Raw genomic sequence first — 20,965 nt, 5'->3', positions numbered from 1 at the left:
GAGGAGCAATGTCTTTTCACAGTTTATCCCTCCAGTAGCTCTTGGCACATAATAAGTGATCTGTTAATGTTTGTAGAATGAATAAATATTGTCCTCTTCCATTGTCTCCTTCTCCTTAGCTCTTGGGTTACTATAGAAAGGCATCATTAAGACTATTGTTTCAGCATCTTCCGACTCTAATTTTTTATTGTTTCACAGAATTTTTGGTGCTTTCCTAGACCCTTCCTCCTCTTTAGGGGCTTGTTTATTTTTTTGTTAATTTATTCAACAAGTATTTATTGAGTACTATGTACTGTGTCACAGGCAGTGTGGAGCAGAGGTACTATAGGCCCTTGGGAACAAAGTGACTGCTCTCAGGGAAGGTACAGTCTGGTGGGGGAGGCAATTGAATAATAACATAAACATATAATTATAAGCCATAGTAATGCTATGAGAGATAATCTAGGAGAACCTAACCTAATCAGAGGATGGAGGTATGAGAACACTTCCTTGGAGAAGGGTTAACTATGCAAATAGGAGTCAGATGGGGGTGGGGCAGTCTTAAGAGCAGGCTGGGCATATGGGATAGTCTGTGCAAAAATTCTGAGGTAAGAGGGAACACAGAACATTGGTGTTAACATAGTGAGAGCAGAGGGGCAGTTAGGGGAGAGACCAAGGCTGGCCTTGAATGTCACCTTAAAGATTTTAGTCTTTAAGAACAATACAAAGATCACTGATCTTTAAAAGGAACGTATATGGGAGAGAACAAAAGTGAATAAGGGTGACCACTCCTGCTCTTTTTCCTCATTTACCAGACTGTACCACTCTTGTCCTTCTCCACTCAGGGTTCTTCCACGTCTGCTGTCTCCTCCTAGAGCCCTTTTAGCCTATTCTCCACTTCTCCCTCTCCTCAGTACTCTGTCCTCTGGTCTCACCCTGGTGGCTCTCTGTTTTCCCCCATTTGAAGCCTCTAATGTTTTCCCCAGCACTTCCTCTTGCTCTGCCAGCACCTCCAACCACCCACCCAACAAAAGGTCCTCAGATCTCTAGGCCCCCACATGGGGGCACCAGCCCCTGGTTGGGTAGCCTGCTGCAGAGAGTGCAAAACTCACAACCCAGGTGTGTGGCTGAGAACTCTGACTCGTAGGTTCTTATTTCATCCAGTCCCTTTCTGCCTCCTGAAAAAAGCAACTCTGGGGCTTTGGGCACCTGCAGCCTAGACATAAATTCTATAGAGTCACACCAAAGTGCAGTCAACAGAAGGGAGACACACACAGCAGAGGCGGCATCCAACTTTATTGTAGGGACTTAGTTTACTGAGGAGAGTGAATTGTTGTTGGGGGTAATTAAAGAGGTGAAAGGGGAGGAAAATCAATTTTGACAGGAGTGGAGAGAGAAAAATAATAGGGAGCATTGGGTGAAGATGAAGCATTAGGGGACAGAAGAGAGGCAGAGGGAGGGAAGGGAGGTGAAGAAACCGATGGGGCCAAAGACTAGTGATTGAGGACTCGGAGCAGGCAATCTTTTTAGGGGAGGAGGCAGGAGCAAAAGGCAAAGCTCTGGGCTGGAGAGATGGATGGTGCCCTGGACTTCCTGCAGGCCTCCTCACTTTTGGGCACCCAGTGCCAGGGCAATGATGAAGCTCAGAACCACCAGGAACATGGCGACGGAGAGCAGCACTGTGATGACCACCATTCCGCCTGTTCGGGCCATTCCCAGCCTAATGGATTCCACCTTCCTTCCTGTCAGAAGAGAAAGTGGAGAGGCCTTTGTGGGCAGAAGGGACCCCTATCCTACTTGAGGTGCTCAGACTAGCCCTTCATCCAGATATCCAACCAGCTATCTCTTTATCTATTTATTCATCCACTGTCCAACTGATCAAGAGATGCAGACATCCATCAGGTAAATTTTTATGAATCATCTCCTACATCACTCACTGGGAATGGAGAAATTAAGACACAATCCCTACCCACAAAGAACCTTTAGTTTAGCAGTGCAATAAGATGAGTCAATGGGCAGTTAAAATGACAAAGGCTGTGTTAGGATAGAGCTAAGGGAGCATAAGAAGGGGCAGCTGGAGGTGGGGGCGAGAGGGGCCAGAGAAGAATTTGTGGGCCTTGAGGTGTGAAAGGGAGCGAATGTTACTTACGAGGAAGTGTCGACATTGGAATCTCTCTACTGGAATCAGTGGATGTCCCCTTCGTCACTAGGTAGGAAATGCTTTTGTTGGGGGCGGGGGGGGGAGAGAAGAGAACCCTCTGTGAGGATCCTGGACTTGGGGAAGAGGGAGCCTCTCCCTTCACAGTCATGCCTCCCATTGTGCCCTCCTCTAGGATAGGCCCATTCTCGACCCATTTAGTGGTACCCTCACTCTCTCCCCCATGTTTGCCACATCCCACCACTGCCACCAAATGTCAGGAACCAGCTTCTCTTCCTGTACCCCCTCCCACAGGTGCCCCAGGCCTAGTTTTGGTACCTACTAGTATTTGGTTCCTGGCACAAGGTTTGTCACCTGGTAAGCACTGAGCCGGGTAACTGTGAAGCCAGCCCCACTGTCCACCACACTCACCAACTCCCTTCGCCCACGGCATGGAGGCACCAAAAAGCTAGATTTCACTACTGGGTAGGAAATTGGGAATGAAAAGCAGGGTTAAGTTTCTGGAAGCCCCAAGGAAAAGGCGTAGCATTTAGAGTGTGAACCCAGGGAAGGGGTCGATTGGAAGGCATGCGTGAGAAAAAGGATGCTGGGGATGTCCTGGGAAAGGACTAGGGGAATGCTTGGGGATGGGGTAGCAGACCTTTGCTGTCATTGGCTCTCCGGACCATCAGTGTGGCATTGCCCCCTGTAAGGTGACAGGGGGGCAAAGCGACTAGCAGGCTCTCCGTTAGTGCTGGGGACAGCAGACCAGAAAGGCTTGAGATGTTGAAGTCTGCTGGGGGCCAGAGGGTAGTTAAAGAGTAGGAGAGAATTCAGTTCCTCTCCCCCACCATTAGATCTGGTCCAGCCTCCAGGGGCCTTTCCTAAGGATGTGGAGTCCTTCTCCCCTTCCACTCTGCATTCTACTGATTAAACACAGGCCTTTGCCAGCCAGACCACCAGGTGGCAGACTTGGGCTGCAGAAACTGGATACTCCCCCAAATTGCCACATGCTGGGCACCAGAAGGAGGCAGTGCCCAACTTCACCCTGACCTGCAGCCTTGGGTCCTTCCCCACATCTCTCTGCCTTCACGGTCTGGAAGAAGACCAGGAGTGTGCATTTGGATCAGTGATAGATGCCTGGTCACTGCCATCGCTCGCCCTCCACCCTCAACTGGCCAGATGAGCAACTCTTTCAGAGCCCTGGAAGGCAGTGTCTCCTATCTAGGGCCCAACCCTTCCCCACCCCCACCAGAAATGACAGAGACCTGCAGCCCCTGGGGCCAGGACAGCAAGCAGAAACAGGATCGAGGACAATGTTCTGGTGGGTAGCGGAGATGCCATAGCTGGGCTGGGAGCTGGAATGAGTGCTGGCAGGCTGTGGCTTCCTAAGGCAAGTGAGGCCCTGCCCCTGGGGAGGCTGGTTTTGTCCTAGGGGTGGGAGGGGCTGGAGGGGAATCTTGTCCAACCTGTCCCTTGGGTCCTACACCCTCAGGGGGTCCCCCAGACAGGTTTTTCAGGATGGGGAGCTGGCCCTCACGCCAGAAGTAGGGATCTTGGCTGTATCTTGGTGGCTTAGTCAGCTGAAGAGAGGCAGGGTAACTAAGGTAGGGTGGAAATCACCCCTTCTTCTGGGACTCCAACACCAGTGTTCTCTCCTGCACATGCATTGGGAGCCAGGTAGTGGGAGATCTTTCCTTAAGGGTAGCAAGTCCTGAGGTTGCTCTGGTGTACAGGAAGAGGAGAGTAACCCCGAGGGGCTCCCAAAAGGGTCCAGGCTGGGCAAGAATAGGAAGGAAATGGTAGCTGGTAGTACGGGCAGCAGAAACAAAGGTTCCACTTCTTGGTGTCCACTGAGGCCCAGGTATAGCTGCCGTAGGAGAGGCAGGGGTGTTGTGGCAAGGAATGTATAGAGGTCCAGATTCCTCTGGAGAGTGGGGCCAAGGGTGCTAGGGAAGACTTCTGGAGAGACCAGAAGAGGTAGGCACTGACCTAGTCCAGGGCGAAGGAGAAGGTACAGTCAGTCTTGGTCAGCAACCTTTGTTGAAGTGGTTGAGAATAAAGAAGAGAAAGAGACCTGGTAAGAGAACATGAAAAAGAGAAACAACTTCTCTGACTGCATCCCCTACACCTGTGCTCAACTAGATAGAAATGAAGACGGAACTACGAACAGAGTAAGAGGAGAGATGAGGAGAAAGCACTGGGCAGGGGCTTTGCATGCTCTAACATATTAATCCTTATGCCATCATGGGTGGTAGATGTTATTGGCTCCCTTTTTTTTTTTTAGGTGTGAAACTTGAGACAGAGAGGTGGAGTCACTTGTGGAAAGTGAACACTTTGTCAAGAGAGGTTGCAGACATCTACAGAGACCTGAGAGCTCCACAGAGTGTTATGTATGTCTTTTTGCTCCATGAACATTCTATCTTCCCCAGTCCCAGAGAAGTGTCAGGGTCCTGGTAGGGAAGTGAGGGACTAGTGGGGTTGTGACCTTACCCCTATGGTGGGAAGGGGTAGGCTCAAAGCCTGGGGTACAAACAGGGGTGACAGTAAAAGTAGAACTCACAGACTCAAGGGTCTTACACCAGTGCTTCTTCAAATTTGATGTGTATATGAGTCACCAAGGGATCTTGTTAATATGCAGGTTCTGATTCAGTGGGTCTGAGGTGAAGCCTGAAATTCTGCATTTCTAACGAGCTTTCAAATAACACTGATTGATGTTAGTCTGCGAGGCCTACACTTCAAGTTGCCAGATGCTCTGTGTTACACATCTCCATATACACACACTCTGGACCTTCTTTGCTGAAGACTAGGGGAAAATGTTTTTCCCCAGTCTCCCAGGATAGGCTACCTTTCAGTAAAGAATTAAATTCCATTTTCCCTGCATCTTGGTTTTTGTCCTCTTAGATCAAATTCTGCTATCATTCTGCAAACTGAAGGAGAATCTTTTGTACATTGAGGAGAACTTTGGAGCAAGGGAACAGATTGAAAAGGTGGAATTCAAGGCTGAGGTGCAGGGATCTTCCTGGTGCTCTTCAAATCCTGTCACTAGCCAGGAGGATGTTTACACTCGGACTTGAAAGGTGTCTTTTTCCATTTCAGTCACAAACCAGGAAGCAGAAAGACAAAGAGTTTGGGTTTATTTCAGAGTGGCTGTGTTGGATTTACTCCTAAGCCCCATCCCTATCTGAACTTGAGTGAGATGGAATGGGGTAGGGGAAAGCAGAGCTCTGACTAGATTTTAAAGGGATAAGAGGGCGCTGTGCCTTTAAACCCTCCTGTCTCCCTCCAACCCCCCTTCCCCACCTCTGGCCCTCCCCAGGTTTCTGGAGGAGCTGAGAGTTGCTGTCTTCTCCCTGCCCTGCCAAGCTGCTCACTGGCTGCTTTGGAGGCTGTGCTTTGTGGTCTCCATAGAAACCATTAGTTGCTAAGCAACAGAAGCATCATCTGTGCTGAGCTCTCGCGTCTAATTATCCCATCACAGTGGCTGAGAAGGGTTTGGGGAGCTGAGAGAAGGGGGAGGCCAAGCGCAGGAGCAAAAGGATAACTCTTTTAGCAAAGCATATTCATTGACAACCCTGAAGTCATTTAAAGCCACAGCATCCTGTTCCTCTGGAGAATTTCCTTATGACTTGGAGTAAGGGAATTAGAGCCACAAATGCCTGGTATCTTTCTCTTGCACTGACTCTTTTTAGGCTGTCTTACCCTTGGAGTCTTAATTCTAAACTCTCTCATGTTCCCTCCCCCGCTCCCTTCCTTCTAAATCCCATATTCAAGTTAACAAACATTAAGTAATAGATATGGCCCTGGAATTGTGCTAGGCACAAGGGATATAAAGGTAAGATAACTTTCTGCCCTCAAAGAGCTCCTAATCTCCCTGTTCTACCTGGACTAGATTATCTCCCAAAATGGACCTACTCTTTCTGAACTATGGTACTTTTTTTTTTTTTCTTGAACTATGGTAGTTTTGCAACCAGAAGACCTCAGGTCAGAACTTCAGTCTGTCTGATGATATACTGATGGTTCTCTTTCTACAATGTCAGTCTTCTTCCCAGTGAATGAAAAAAATGTGTCTTCTTGGCTCCATGGACATGTCAACCTCTAATAGAGACTGTTGTCCTCTCATTGATGAGTGATACCATATAACTCTAGGTGAGTCACTTTGAACCTCAATTTTCTCACCTATAAAGTGGGAAGACATTCATTCCCATTCATCTAGCAAGATATGACATTTGTGAAAATGCTTTAAAATAAAGTTGAGAAGGGATGCAGGAGATCAACTGTTATAATCTGTAGGGCACACTGGAAAAAACCATGGGGACTTGAACTTAGAGGTTAAGATGCAGTGCTCACCCGATGTAGTCTGATGGGAAATGGCAGAGCCTCTATCCTTAAGATCTGAGGCTGGAAAAGGCTGTAAGAATTTTAAAAATCTCAATCATTTAGTTGGAAAAGACCTGGATGCTCCATTTTTTCCTCCTAATGTTGCCTATGATAAAACCACTTACCCAAATCTGCTTCCAGCTCTGTGACTTTGGCCAAGTCACCTGTCTAAGTACTATAAGCTACAGTTTCCTCTTCTGTAGAAATGGTATAAAATCTGTCTCATTGGGATATTGTGACTATCACTCAAGCTAATTTATTTAAGAGTGTCTAGCACAGTATCTGGTTCAATAAATATTAATTTAAGTAATTCATCTTATCCTCTCCTTTTTATTAACCCTTAGATGAGACTCAGAGGCAATACATGACTTTCCTAAAGTCATAGAGTGAGAATTTGCTTTTCCATCTGTGTCATTGATGCAAAGGGAGATGAGTGAGCAGGAAAGGCAGTCTGAGGGGGAAAAAATTCATGACTGAGATTAGACCAGCTGTTCTTTGTATAGCAAGCATTCCATAGGGGTACCAGACACACAGTAAACATTTAGTTCAGTAAACAGTTGTTAAACAACTCTTCTATGGTGGGTACCACACTAGGTGATAAGATACAGAGATGACAAGACACAATGCCTGCTCTCAAGTTGCTGAGTCTTAAAGGATGAATCATAGTTAGCCTGATTGAAATGTGGAAAGGGGATATTCCAAAAAGCAGCACAGAAAAGGCTCAGAGATGTAAATTATTTTGACACCTTCGGGGAACTATGAAATGTACATCTTAGCTCATTAGAAAGACCTATTCAAAGATGGGCATGGTGAGAGCTCTAGCTACTGGCAAGGTCACCAGTGGCTTTGTAGGCTATGCTAAGGAAGTTGGCTTTTACCCTGAAGAAAATAGAAAGCTAATGAGGAGTTTTAATTATGAAAAGATCATTCTGGAAACAATGTGGAGAATGGAATGGCAGCAAGTAATAGATTAGTACATTGTATCTGGGTTGGTTTCTATGGCCAATATATAGCAGAAGTGATAGTATGTCACTTCTGAGTCTAGATCATAAAAGGCATTGCACCTTCCTCCTTGTTCTTTTGTGATTGCTCTCTGGAGGACATGGGAGCAGCTCTATGAGGAGCTCCACATGGCAAGGGATTGAGTGAGGTCTCCTACAAACATCCATCAGTGACCTCTAGCCAACAGCCATGTAAATAGCAACCTTGGAAGCACATCCTCCAGGCTCAGTCAAGCCTTCAGATGACTGTAGTTCAGGTCAATGGCTTTGCTGCAACTTCATAAGACACTCTGAGCCAGAAATACCTAGCTAAGTCTCTCCCAAATTCCTGATTCTCAGAATAAATGTCTGTTTTTATGAATCACCAAGTTTTGGGGTGAGTTATTATATCCTCTGAACATTTTTGTAATCGAGTATGTGAGTTTGGAGCAGAGGAGAGGTATGAGATAACAAAAGGGAAGATGAGCAATGGTTTAAAATCATGAATGTGGAAAAGAGTCCTTGAAGAGAGAAGCAGAAGGGAAGGAGAACAAAGCCAAGAGCAGGATACTGGGAAACAGCATTTAAAGGACAGACAGAGGGAGAGGAGCTGATGACAGAAGAATAGAATTAGGAGGAAAATCAGGAGGGAGTGGATAGAGAGTTTCAAAAAGAAGGTGTCGAATGATTTGAAGGTAAGGACTGAGAGAGGTCCACCAGGCTTAGCATCTTGAGGGTTATGCATATCCTTAGAAGCAGCTTCCTGCAGGCGAGGAAGGCAGAAGCCAGACTGTAAGAGTCTAGAGATATCTAAGAGAAGTAGAATCAGAACTGCGTAGATTGCTCTTTGAAGAAGTTTGGCTGGGAAGAAAAGAAGACAGATAACTGGAGGGAAATTTGGGGTACAGAAAAGGCTTGTTTATTTTGATGCAGGAGAGAGGGGGTATAATTGATGGAGAGCCTTCTGGAGGAGAAAGAAAATGGAGTTCAGATCAGAGGTGGAGGCATTAGCCTTTGGCCACAGAAACAACACTTCCTAGCAGAGGGAAGAATGGGGACAATGATGTAGAGAAATGTTATACTTTTTTTCGGTGGTGGGTGGCAGGCGGGGGGTGGGGAGGAGTAGGGAGATTGGAGTGAAAAAGCCTGGAGTATAGAAGAAGTAAGTTAAGGGCGCTTCCCCTGAAGGCTTCTGCTTTCTCTGGGAAGTAGAAAACTCAAGGGGAAGAAGGATTTGGGGTCTGAAAAGAGGTGAGAATTTGAAATTGCTGATGTAGGGAGAGGAGGATGCAGCTATCGTAAGCCTTGAGGAAGGCTCTGTTTGGTGGTAATGGCCCAGCTGAGCTTGAGAACCTCTGGTCTTCAGGGACACTGACTGTATTAGTCAGGGCTCTCCAGAGAAACAGAACCAACAGGATATGTATATATAGAGAGATTTATTTTAAGGAGTTGGCTCACGTGATTGGCAAGTCCAAAATCCGATGGAGGAGACCAGCAGGCTACAGGCACAGGAAAAGATTTGCAGTTCAAGTCCAAAGACAGTCTGCTGGCAGAATTCATTCTTTCTTGGTGGGCAGAGAGGGAAGGTCACTCAGGTCTTCAATCAATTGGATGAGGCCCACCCATATTATGGAGTAATCTGCTTTACTCAAAGTCCACTGATTTAAATGTTAATCTCATTTAAAACACACTTCACAGAAACAGCCAGAACAATGTTTGACTAAATATCTGGGCATCATGGCCCAGTCAAGTTGATACATAAAATTAACCATCACACTCACCTTTTCATTTTGGGAGTTTTTCAAATTACTCAACAGTTTGAGTGTAGAAATGTTAAAATTTTCAAGTTGTACTGATTTAGAATTAGGGTTTTCAAGGTATCGAATGTTGAGGACAAGAGTGACGGGATGGAAAGTAAGGTCTAGGCTAGTTATAAAAAGGAGTGATGTGACTGAACAGAGTACTGAGGGGTAGGACTGTTTGGTGAGGTCAAGGTATAATAAAGGTGTGAGAGAAGTGAAAGAGCAGGGGAGTGTGGATGGGGCAGGACGCAGAGTGGTAGCCATCTAGACAGTGCTGAGGAGAGAAAGCCAAAGTCCTTCTGGATGGATCAAAATGTTGTGAGGCCAGACAGGGGCCACAGACCCCCATGTCACTGGGGTCCAGACATATAACAAGATTAGTAAAACAAGGTGGGTGAAAGTGGGGCCTGCTAGAGAGTGTAGGAACAAGAGCTCTGCCTATAGGGGCCACCCCATGCAGCTCTGGAAGAGATCCCTTGCAGAAAGGAGGACCCAGTGTGGCTATGCCTCCTCGCTTTCCCAAGAGAAGCCAGAAATCTAAATTTTCAGGTAAAATGTTCTTATTTTCAAATTTAAACTAATAAACATTATAAAAATGCACTTCATGAACCAAACAACATAGGCCAGCTTTGTCATTGGGGCACCCAATGTGCTTCCAGGGTGTTGGAAGGGGAGTAGGAATTTTGCTAGATGAGCAAGAAGGAAGGATATTTGAGGCTGAGGGGATAGAGGCTGGAGGGTTGTAGAAGCAGCAAGGGGTTCAGTGTAGCCAGGGGCAGAGTCCTGGGAAAGGGGGATTGCAATGAAAGGGGTGGGGTGCAGAAGAGGAGACCTGTTTCCATGAACATGAGGAGGCCCACCATGTTTTCATGGACATAAGGAGCCTCTGATAGGTTTAAACAGGGAAGTAACATAATTCAGTTTAATCGTAGGAAGTTACTGTAAGAGTAGGTAGAAGCTGGATTGTGGGATAATTAAGCCTGCTCTTAGGCCTGAGGGAGAGCTACACAACAAATAATGATGGCCCAAATTAACATGAATTAATTTATTCAGTAAATGTTTTTAAATGCCTTTGCAGCAGTCACCATACTAAGTGCTAGATAGTCAGAGGCAAATAAGACATTGTTTTTCCTGAGACTATGGTCTAGTGGGAGATACTGAAGGGTCCACTATTACACTGCATCAAGATTTTAGTAGAAGTAATAATAAGAATAGCTATTATTTATTGAGTGCTAATCACATGTCAAGAACTATACTAAGTCTTTTATGTATTTTCTTGCTTAATCCTCATAACAACCTCTGTGAGGTGGGTACTGTTGTTATCCTTATTTTATTAATGAGGTAACTACATCAGAGAAGTTAAATAACTTGCCAAGGAGACTCCTCACAGAAGGGACAACTTACATGGTGGTCCTGAAGGGCTTCCGGAAGGAAGTGGTGAATAAGTGAAGACCTAAAAGTTGAGTAGCAATGAGTAGGGTGAAGGCAAAGAAAGAGGTGGCGACTGTTCTAGCCTGAGAGAACTGCAAAGGCTCAAGGTGAGAGAATGGACCCTTGGAGGTTTAGAGTGGGATTTGGGGAAGTCACTATAGAAGCAGCTGGGACCAGATGAAGAGCTTTGTAAGCCCCTTTAAGGAATTAATATTTTTATCCTAAGGATAAAAGGAAGCCGTTGAAGGGTTTTAAACTGAGAGTTATGATCAAATTTGTGCCTTATAAAGATGATTTTTCCTGCAATGTGTTAGATGAACAGCTGAGAGACATTTTAGATGTCTCTTGACATGCTGTTGAGATAAGATTCTAGGCAAAGGTGATAAAAGGGATTTTTGGGTGATGGTTTGATTGAGAAAGCTATGGAAGGGGTGGAGAGTGGAATTAAGGATTCCTCCCAGGTATCAGCTTGGGCAGCTGTGTGGCTGCTGGCATTGTTACAAGCTGGAGCATGTAGTAGGGATGGGAGGAGCAGATTTGTGGGGAAGGGGTAGAGATCTTTCGGTTTTGAATTTGCTGAATCGAGTGCCTGAAGATCACCCAGGTGGAGGTGTGGAAGGTGGTTGGTGCCTGGTCTGAAGCTCAGGAAGGTTGTAAGCATAGATGTAACAGCTATAGCCTTGGAGAGGAGTACAACCCAAATGAGGTCAAGAACAGAGCCTGGGACACCAACATTTATGAGAAAAGGAAAAGAGGAACCTGCAAAGGAGGCTGAGAGCTTTCCCTAAAAGAGAAAAGAGTCAGCAGGGAGTGGTACCCCAGGTGTGGGAAGAATACTTCCAAGAGCACGTTCCACAGCAGACTGGTCCGCTAGGAAGGGAATAGATTTGAAATGTGCTTCTTAGATTTGGCCAGTAGGAGTCATGAGATTGCTTTAGTCTGGGAGGGAAGGTGGAATGAGGAGGACTGGGCTGGGCAAGGCAAGACGGTTTTAAAGGACTGAAGGTCTGGGCAAGGTGAGGTCTGGGAGTCAGTAAAGGGCTAAGAGACCAGACAGCCTGGGGAGAGCTGGTGTGATGGCCGAGGGTAAGGAAGAATCTTTTCTTCCTCACTCCCCAACAGTTCTTTAGGCCCTTTAGCTGGGGCTGTGTCCTCTTTTTAGTTGTTTTTAGGAACTAATGATGGGCACAGGAAAGGAGGGTCAGGAAAGGCTTGGTAGGGTGTGGAGGAGGAGATGTGGACTGAAGGAAAAGCAGCAGGGAACTCATCTGGGCCTGCCTTCCCTTCAGGCCTGAGGAGGAGGGAGAGCTGTCCCTCTCTACAGAGGTGTGGGCAGGGACGTGGCATCTCTTGAGCCCAGCAGACAACAGACCCAACAGAATTGTGACCCTAGACTTGGAGTTTAGCCATTTCTGACACCCCACTCCCCCAGGAATTTCTGGGTTAGGGTGTGGCTCAAGCCAGTCCCCAGAGAGAACAGGGAGATGTTTCAAGGCCACTAGGGGAACAGCAAAGTATGATGAGAAGGAGCCAGGCCCTTGGGAATCCCACCTCACCCTCTGGGCAGGGAGGGGTGGTCTTGGCACAGCTACCCAAGGCCACACACAGCCCTGAACTCTGCCTTCTCCCACCTCCTCGGGCCCTGTTTGATATGCACATCAGATATGGTGCCCTTTACAAAACTACTGTTTGTACAGAAGCCCAAGGGAAGGGGAGAGAAGCAGCTTCCCCCTCCAGCCACTTCCACTTGCAGAGACCTACGATTAAATACTAACCCCTAGTTACTCCACTCACTAGCTCAGAGACTTGCAAAATGTGAGTGATGACGGTTCCCCATGGTTTTGCTGGAAGATTCTCCTCAGCTTAGCCGGAAATGGCCCGGCCTCTGGGCTGCCCCCACCTACCACAGTCCTCTCCAACTCAGTTCTTCCTCACCACCTCCCAGCCCTGAGCTCAGAGCTCTCCTGCGGCTCCACTTAGCCTAGTCTGCCTGTAGCATATTTGCTGCAAGTCTCTATCTCTAAATATGGAGTAAGAGTCTTGAACTAGTCCCTCTCCCAGCAGCTCCCATCTAAGGTGCAGGAGAAGCCGGGGAATGGGAAACAGGCTCTGCAAGATAGGCTCAGGACCTTGATCTCTGTTTCCTGTCTAAGAGAAGCTGGTAAACCTCACAGGGCTGTGGTGTGAACTAAATAAAATAAGACACGAGGTGCCTGACAGTGTTTGGGACATAGCAGGTGTTTAAAACAAGTTCCCTTCCCCTCTTCGTTTTGGGGCTCTGATTAATAAGCAAAAGGAGAAACTAGGGTTGAGGGAGAGAGCTCTCCCAGAGCCAGTGAAGCACATTGGAGTTGGGGTATATATCTGTTCTGTTTCACCCCTGGAGAGGAGGGGAGTGCCAGAGCCCTGGGCCCCTCCAATGCTTCTTTTCTCACTGCACTCCTTGGTCTGGTCTTGGAGAGACCTCTGGTTGGATGGGCCTGGTGCGAGGGCACTGCCTCTGGGTCTTGAACAACCCCTTCCCCTCTCCCCCAACTCATAATCTGAATTCTATTTCTACTCCCTCCTCTGGACCATCACCATGGCAACAGTTTTCTCAGTTGCACTTCCTTTTTCCTGCAAATCTTTTTTTCCTCCCCTCTCGTTCAATCTCTGTTTTCTCCTTTATTAGTCTGCATTCCTACATTCTCCTTGCTCTCATTTTTATCTCTCAGTTTGTTTTTTGCTCTCCATTTGTCCCTGCCTGCTTTTGTTCAGGTCTCTCTCTCTACAGCTTCCCTCCTGTCTCTCCTTTTTCAAGTCCATAATAAGTGGAGACCACTAGGAGATAGAATTTAGCTCAAAGGAAGGAAAAACAGATGTTCGTAAATGGAATGGGCTGCCTTGGGAGGTGGTAAGCACCCCATTACTGGAGGTATTCAAGAAGATGCTGATACACTGCTTGCTAGGGATATTGGCAGGGAGTTGCACATCAGAAAGGATTTAAAATAGGTAGTTGGTCTTCGAAACTCATTCCCACCAAAATTTGTAATTCCTCCTGCTTTTGCTCTTTCTGTGCCCCTCACTAGGCCCTCTGTGCTCCCCATGACTGAAATTGGTTTCCTCTTTCTCCACCAGGTCTACCTGATGATGAAGCTGGCACTGTCTGCATCAAGTCCACATCTTTTAATTACTTATCATCTTTTATTGGTCTTAAAGTGTCCCCATCTTATGAGCTCCTTTAGGGCAGGTGCCTTGTGTTACAGGATAACAACTTATTAATCATTGACTATTCTCAATCTCCCTCTGTCCTGCCTCTCCTCACCCCCAAGATAATTTTATCCTTCACCTGTTGTTGGCAATCATGTCTTGGCCTGCTCAGTTCCAGGGCTGTTGTAATATCGAATTGGGATAATAGGAGGTGAACGATAGGACGAGAGAGGCAGGGGATGGGCAACTTTCTTTTAGGTTAGGGAGAATCTAGGTAATAGGTGAAGGAAAAAGGAAAATGATGAAATCTGAGAGTTTACACCAATCTATACAATAAGATGCCAGTAGTCAGAGAGAGAGAGAGAGAGAGAGAGAGAGAGAGAGAGAGAGAGAGAGAGAGAGAGAGAGAAGCTCTGTTGACTACAGAGGACAAACAGGCAGAGAGAGGGGCTGATTTAGAGTTTGCAGAGAGTAACTCAACTGCTACAAGATGTAGCAGAATAGAAGGGGAAAGGGAATTTTAACAAGTGGTACTGTAGGTTATGAACTGGATCACCTTTAAGACATACAAGTAAAAATTGGGATTCTTTTTTGAAACTATCTTTGTAATTTGGTATTTGAGTTGTGGGACTCAAGCATATATTCAGGTTATGTATCATGTAACTTTTGCAGGGTCCATCATGGTGCCAGGATATAGGTGCCCCATGAAACAACATCCCAGTCCCTGCAGACAGAGCAGGCATGGTCCTAATGCTGTGGGATCCTGCAAAAAGACCAGAACTTTAAAATTTCCTCCTCACCTCAGAGTTATATCTCTTAAAAACATTTCCTCACCTGGGACTTCAAGTTACAAATGACTTAGGGGTTAGAACTGGTTATGGGTCTTGAAAGATGGAGAAATGAGGCCCAGCGTAGTAAATCAGCTTGCTTGAAGCCACAGAACAGGTTTTAGGCCTTCCAGAGACTGGGAATGTGTCTGGCCCAAGGTTTTGTTCACAATTCAGGGATACATTTTCAGACTGGGCCAGACAGCTACATGTATATAAATAGGGTCATGATGAGAGAGAAGGGCAAGGGGGACTGGAAGACCGGGGGTTCTGACCAACCCTTCCTCTGTTCAGAGCCCTGCACTAGATAAGGAGGCAAGCCTGCCTTCCCAGATTTTATGGCTTCACAGGGAAGTAAGCCAGATACAGGAAGAAGTCCAATGGAAAGTTGGAAGCAAGTGGTGAAGTGGTGTAGTGAAGAGTTTGCACTGGGAATTAGGAGACCTGGGCACCTCTTGCAGATGTTACTCATCAGCCATATGATTTTAGGCAAGTCCTTTGACCACTGTGGGCCTCAGTTTCTTCATCTGTGAACTTAAAAATAAAAGCTCTATAGTGTTACATATAAGAGCAAATTAATGCAGTAACTAAAGATATTCTGAGTGTTGTCCCCCAATGGTCACCCCTCCCAGGACAATCTCAGAAAGGCTCTTGCCTTCGACTAATGTCAAAAGTTAAATATTTCCAGAACTTAGAACTGCCAGGTAACTTGGGCAGTGAGAAGTAGATGGTGACTTGCCACTTTCCCAGGGGCCTTGCTTCTGATAGCCCCTCCTGGGCTTATGAACTCTGCCCTTCCTCCACATGCAGACCAGAGCTAAGTGTTTTTCTCTCTCAAGGAACCAAGCCTGTTATTTAATTGATCTAATAGATATCTTGGTAAAGGAGAGCCTGGAGATAAACTCATCCAACTCTCTTGTTTTACATTTGAAGACACTAAAGCCCAGAAGACAGGTGTGAATAGGCCAAGGTCACATGCTCTTAACTCAGACCAGTCTTTTTCCTTTTTTGGGACTTGGAGACCTAATTAAAAATGGGTTGAGAATGCAATCTTAGAGATCTTTCATAATATCTAGTCAAGATCCCTTGCTGGAATCCTGTCCTATCTTTATACCTCTAGTGAGATACACTGTGCCTGGACAGAACCACACCTTAGGCTGGTATAAATCTCAGCTTGGATGTTGTTCCCTGCAGGAAATTTTCTCAGACTCCCAAGCCCAGGACAGACGTTTCTCTGAAGTGCTTATGACGCTGAATTGAAATTGCCTGTTTACTTGTTGTCTTGTCCCAACTAGACTGTAGGCTCTGTGAGGGTAAGGACCACATCCTTCTTGTTTATCAACATGTGCCTTTTGTCTAGTCCAATGCCTGGTATATGGCTGGTCCTCAGTAGTTTTTGAATAAATAAGTAGGTGAGATTAGTCGGAGAAGGATTCTTGTAGGAAAAAAGCAAATGTTAATTCAGATATCACAGCCAACAGGGGGACAGAATTTTCCCTGGTTGGGTGAACTGCCTATGCAAAAGAAAATCTTAGAAGAAAATGGGAAATGAGGAGAGGGAGGGAAGGAAGGCAATAAAAAAAAAAAAAAAGAAGCCCTTCAAGATCATGGCCTTCATTAACCTAGGAGGCCTTCTGAATAGAGGGGAGAAAGGGTCCCAGCCTGCTGGGGATAAGAGGAAGTGGTTGTCAGTACTAGAATCCTTCAAGAGAGGTCTTTTTATGGGGAGAAATCCAGAGAGCAGCTTGGGTGGAGAGAAAGGAAGGTGACAGGGTAGCTGTTAGGAGCTTTGAAGCCTGGCTAGAGGTTTGAATTTAGTGCTGGAGTCTGGAAGGAATGGGAGTTCTGGGAAGGTCTGGGGCATAGAAGGGAAAGGTGAGGGGCAGCTTCTTTCTATTGACCCCTCTATCAGGTTGAGACTTTGGGAAGACAGGGCCTATGTCTTGTTTTTACCTTTCCTTTTCCAGGTGTCTGGGCACCTGGGACCCACTTGTAGAGTCCTTAGGACAAGGATCTGGAAATGGCTGAGGCAGCCTGCTGCGTGGGGATGGCATGGCAGAGATTGTGGGAGCTCCCTCATTTCGTCAGCCTCATGGAGGAATCTCTTTTTCTTCCAGGGAGCTATTCCTGCATGAGTACTGAGCTATTTCCGAAGTCCTTCCACCAATCTCCATCTGAACTCGCTTTTACCAGACTGTTAAGCCAGATCTGGCCACCAGGGGGCAAACACGCAGCCCTTAGGTCAATCACCCTCCAATTCCTCACTAACCCACCTGAGCAAGAAGAGGGGTGGTGCCTCACCTAGCTCCAGAGCCCCGTAGCTCTGTTAACCCTTTCTTGCCTAGTCTGAGGTACTTCCTTCAGGCGGTCATTCATAGCATAATTGATGGGTAAATCTTATGGTGGGCTGTTGCAGAGGAGAGGGGCTAGGGTGGAGGTGAAAATAGGGTTTCCAATCACTCAGGCCCTTGTCCCAGCTAGAGCTTGGGGAAGCTAGCATTACCTGCCTTCGTTGGGTAGTTATCTCCCCCCCCCCCCCCACCCCGCCCCATTGGCTCACAGAAGGGTGAAAGAGGCCTCTGGAGGCAAGACAGGTATGGGCTGTGGTTACCTGCGCTGGGCCTCATGGGTGGGAAATTGAGGAGAATGCTGAGGCAGCCACAGCACCCAGACTTTCAGGTCCCCCACATCCTTCTATCATTCAGGACACTTTGCAATAACAGGTAATTCGGGTGGTGGTAGCAGCGTAGCCAAAGAATGGATGGAGTGAGAGATACAGAGGATTGGGAAGGGGGGAGGGTAAACAATTACGATTTGGCAAAAGGGCGGACTATGCAGCTCTCAGGTGCCCGGTTTTATGTGTTGCTCCCAGACACTAGGCAACCTTCTAGGGCTCTCACTGGCCCAAGTTTTGAGATCGCCTTTCCAGGCTATAAGGTGTTAAACTGTGGGTGGGAGTAGGGTAGGGAGTCCCTCCCTTCTTCTCCCTCTCACAGCGTCATCATCTTGGTGTCCACCACGCTGGTACTTAAGGAGTTAAGTCTGCCCGCAGTCTTCGAGACTGGTGCCCGGGGAGGGGTGGAGGAAGAAAAGAGGGGGCAGAGACGGAGAAAGAGAAGCAGACAGCTGAGAGACGGAGCCAGGAACCACCCCCCCCTCCTCGGGACCTGGCCCTTGGGCCCCCAGCCCTAAAAGAGGCCCTGCCCTCCCCGGGGTCGTGCTCTCCTCCTCCGCCCTGCCCCCCCAGCTTTGTGTCCCCAGGAGGGTGGGCTGCAGGATATCCAGCCAAGCCTTGGCTGCTTGCTCAGTTTTTCCAAACCCTCCAGTCGGGGAAGGCAGGAGCCCTGTCAGGATAAAAGTCCCTCCCCCACTGCCCCTGCTGGTCCCCTCTCCCAGACTCCCCTTTCTTGCCCCTGCACCTTTTCCAAACTTCTTTCCCTTTCCGACCCTGGCTCCTGCACTCCTTATCCCCATCTCTATTAGCTCCCAAGTGCAGGTTGGAGGGGCCAGGTGGGTTTCACAATCCTGAAGAGGTGTTGGTAAAACCGTACTTCGCAGGCCGACCCTGAGACCTGCTGGGCGCCTGCCCGACTCCCGGCCTGGCGCCTACTCCATCCCAGGACATGGCCTCCGGGCCACCACGGAAGGTGTCCCAGGGGTTTCCTCCCCGGAATGGAGGCGGGGCAGTAGGCTCTGTGCGGCTGGTGCCAGGCCCTAGGCAGGCTCAAGGAGGAGCAAAATGTTCCGAGCGCTGGCACGGTTCTGTCCAGCAGGTCTATTATATAATAATCACCATTTATCAGGAAGCCCGGCAGCTGGAATGAGTGGGGACGCCAGGATGCCTGGAAGGTCTTCCTCCAGGCCCAGGAAGGCGTCTCCACAAAGGTGGGGTTGTACGCTCAGCCCAGAAATGAAATGCTGTGAGGGTCTAGGGGCAAGTGAGGGGCGCTGGGCAGTCCTTAGGCTGCCCTGCAAACCCCGCCCCCAGAACGATGACTGACAGGGCCCTGAGCCAATGATTAAAATCGCAGTGGCGTTCAACGTTAACCCTTTCTTGGGTCCTTAGTTATTTTAGGGGATTGAGCCCCTTTCCAGGAACCAAATCCCTTTCAGTCCTGAATCCCTCCCACCTGCACGAGGTCGATGAGGAGTACCAGCTGGAGGAGCCTTCCATTTTAGTCACTGCAGGAAACTAATTCAGATAACCGGTAGTCCTAGCACCGCCCCCAAACCCCCAGCCCCAAAGTAAATTGTATTACTAGGCGTCGTTATGTATGTACACCCTATGATTCCAGAAACAGCCGGCGTGGCGCTGGCACACTCACACTGCGCCGTAAACAGGCATCTTCATACACCTTTACCCATGCCGACACTTCCACCGACACAAACTGACACACCTGTAACACAGATGCACGGAAACACGGTGGTTTCCTGAGTTCGCCAGTAGAGGGAGCTGCTCGATTTCATCAACAGGCTGTCGGCCTCTCTCCATCACTCCTTGGCTGCCTTGAGCTTAGCTCGGTATCCCAACCTGGAACCTAGCTGGCGGAATGAGTCACAGCCCACCCAGGGGAGCGCTGTACATGGCTGTTCCATAGAACATACCAAATACACTTGAACTTACTGTGTACCACATTTAAGAGACCCCTTGCAACACAGCCACACTCACCCCTACAAGCATTGTGTTCTAGACCTATTAGGAACTGGGCATTATGCCAAACGGATCATAACAAGCCCATGTGGCTTGTCACGTATGTAACGGGAGACTGATCCAAATAAATAGAGTGGACTCTTCTTTACAACAAACATCCTTTTTGAAAAATATCCCTCATGCCTTATAATTCATATCATACCCACAGGACCCTAGAGAGGGGAGAGGAAATTAAATCCTACTTCCATGGATTATGTGCCATCCTAGGCCCTGGGATATTTCACACCAGCACTCACCCACTTTGGGCTTCGGTTTTCTTTTCCTTTAAGTTGGAATATGCCTAGCTCATAGAGTTGGCAAGAGTCAACTCCTAACCCAACATGATGCTTGGAATAGCAGGTGGGGAAGTTTTGTTGACTGAAATAAAGCATAATCAAGAGATAATGTGTATGAAAATGCTTTGTAAATTATGATGTTAGGCACCCATGGGGATTATTATGTTATCTTCTTTCAAGGTTTGTCCCTTCTCCTGTGCTTCCCCAGACTTGGCCCAGTGCCTGGCTTCTGGCACTATTGCCCATCAAGCCCTACTATGACCCCAGCACTTGAGTGCTGTGGGGAATATAGAAGCATAGGAAGCATGGTCTGAGCCCTTAGGAATCTTCTGGAGCAACCAGATTTTATACACACACACACACACGTATACACACATATGCATATGTATATTTATACATACATACATACATACATACATACATGAGAAACAAGAGAAAACATATAAGTAGGTAGCCAGTTGAATAGCATGATGTAATAGGTGGTCAGAAGAAAGGGAGGTAGGTGAGGGCTAGAGCTCTCTGGGGACCATCTGTGAGGAGCAGAGAAATCAAATAGCATAAGCAAACAGGCTTGCCTGTGCTCTTCCCTTCTGAAACAGTCAATGCTTGTTACTTGTTGGTATTCATTCTGGGTGGGTTGGGGCAGTGGGATACATAAAAAGTGCCTTGGGATAAAGAGACCCAAAGTTCAATCCTGGGCTTACCACTTTCTAGCTGTGTAACCCCGAGTAAGTCCTTAACTAGTGCAAAGCTCAGTTTCCTCACCAGTGTAATGGTGCCGTAACATCTTTCTCACTGGTTTGTGGTAAACATTGAAATAACATATTTGAAATGTTTTTTAAAAGTGCTTTACAATTTATTTTTCATTGCATCTACTCTGGTATAGGGTCTTGTGTGTGTAGCAGTCTGAAGTTAGGAGAGAGTTCTTTGTAGAATAGGAAGGCTTCACTTCCACATTTACTTAGCATCCACTTTGAGCTGAGAATTGAGATGGAAAAATTCAGTCTATGTCCTCAAGAACTTCACGGTATACTGGAAAAGACAGATCAATAAAGGAAATGCTCAGTGCATAATGAATGTGGGTGGGTACAATGGAGAGGGGACACAGTAGTGTGTGTGTGCGCGCACGCGCGCGCGCGCGCGCGCGTGCCCTGGGAGTTGAGGGAGGCCAGGTATCCCGCTCCTTGCAGTGTAGATAGGAGGGTAGGGTAGGTTGTCAAACCTCTCCCTAGCATGGGACATTGTTGGCGCATC

The 20,965-nt window shown here is 47.4% G+C and overlaps 1 protein-coding gene across 1 annotated transcript; it reads right to left on the bottom strand.

Annotated features, from left to right (window-relative positions):
* Positions 1-1,267: 1,267 nt before the first annotated feature.
* UPK2 (uroplakin 2) lies at positions 1,268-4,842 on the bottom strand. The gene is made up of 5 exons (XM_016139192.2): positions 3,385-4,842; positions 2,778-2,909; positions 2,460-2,598; positions 2,129-2,199; positions 1,268-1,721 (listed from the first exon to the last, which is right to left on the bottom strand). Exons 1-5 carry the CDS (start codon positions 3,458-3,460, stop codon positions 1,585-1,587), a joined length of 555 nt encoding a protein of 184 aa, XP_015994678.2. The 5' UTR covers positions 3,461-4,842; the 3' UTR covers positions 1,268-1,584.
* Between the last annotated feature and the right edge of the window lie 16,123 nt (positions 4,843-20,965).

The sequence above is a fragment of the Rousettus aegyptiacus genome, unplaced genomic scaffold (assembly GCF_014176215.1).
Source record: "Rousettus aegyptiacus isolate mRouAeg1 unplaced genomic scaffold, mRouAeg1.p scaffold_m13_p_5, whole genome shotgun sequence".
In the NCBI taxonomy this organism is placed as follows: Eukaryota; Metazoa; Chordata; class Mammalia; order Chiroptera; family Pteropodidae; genus Rousettus; species Rousettus aegyptiacus.
Note: the sequence above shows the minus strand (reverse complement) of the source record. Positions and strands in the feature narration are given on the sequence as shown.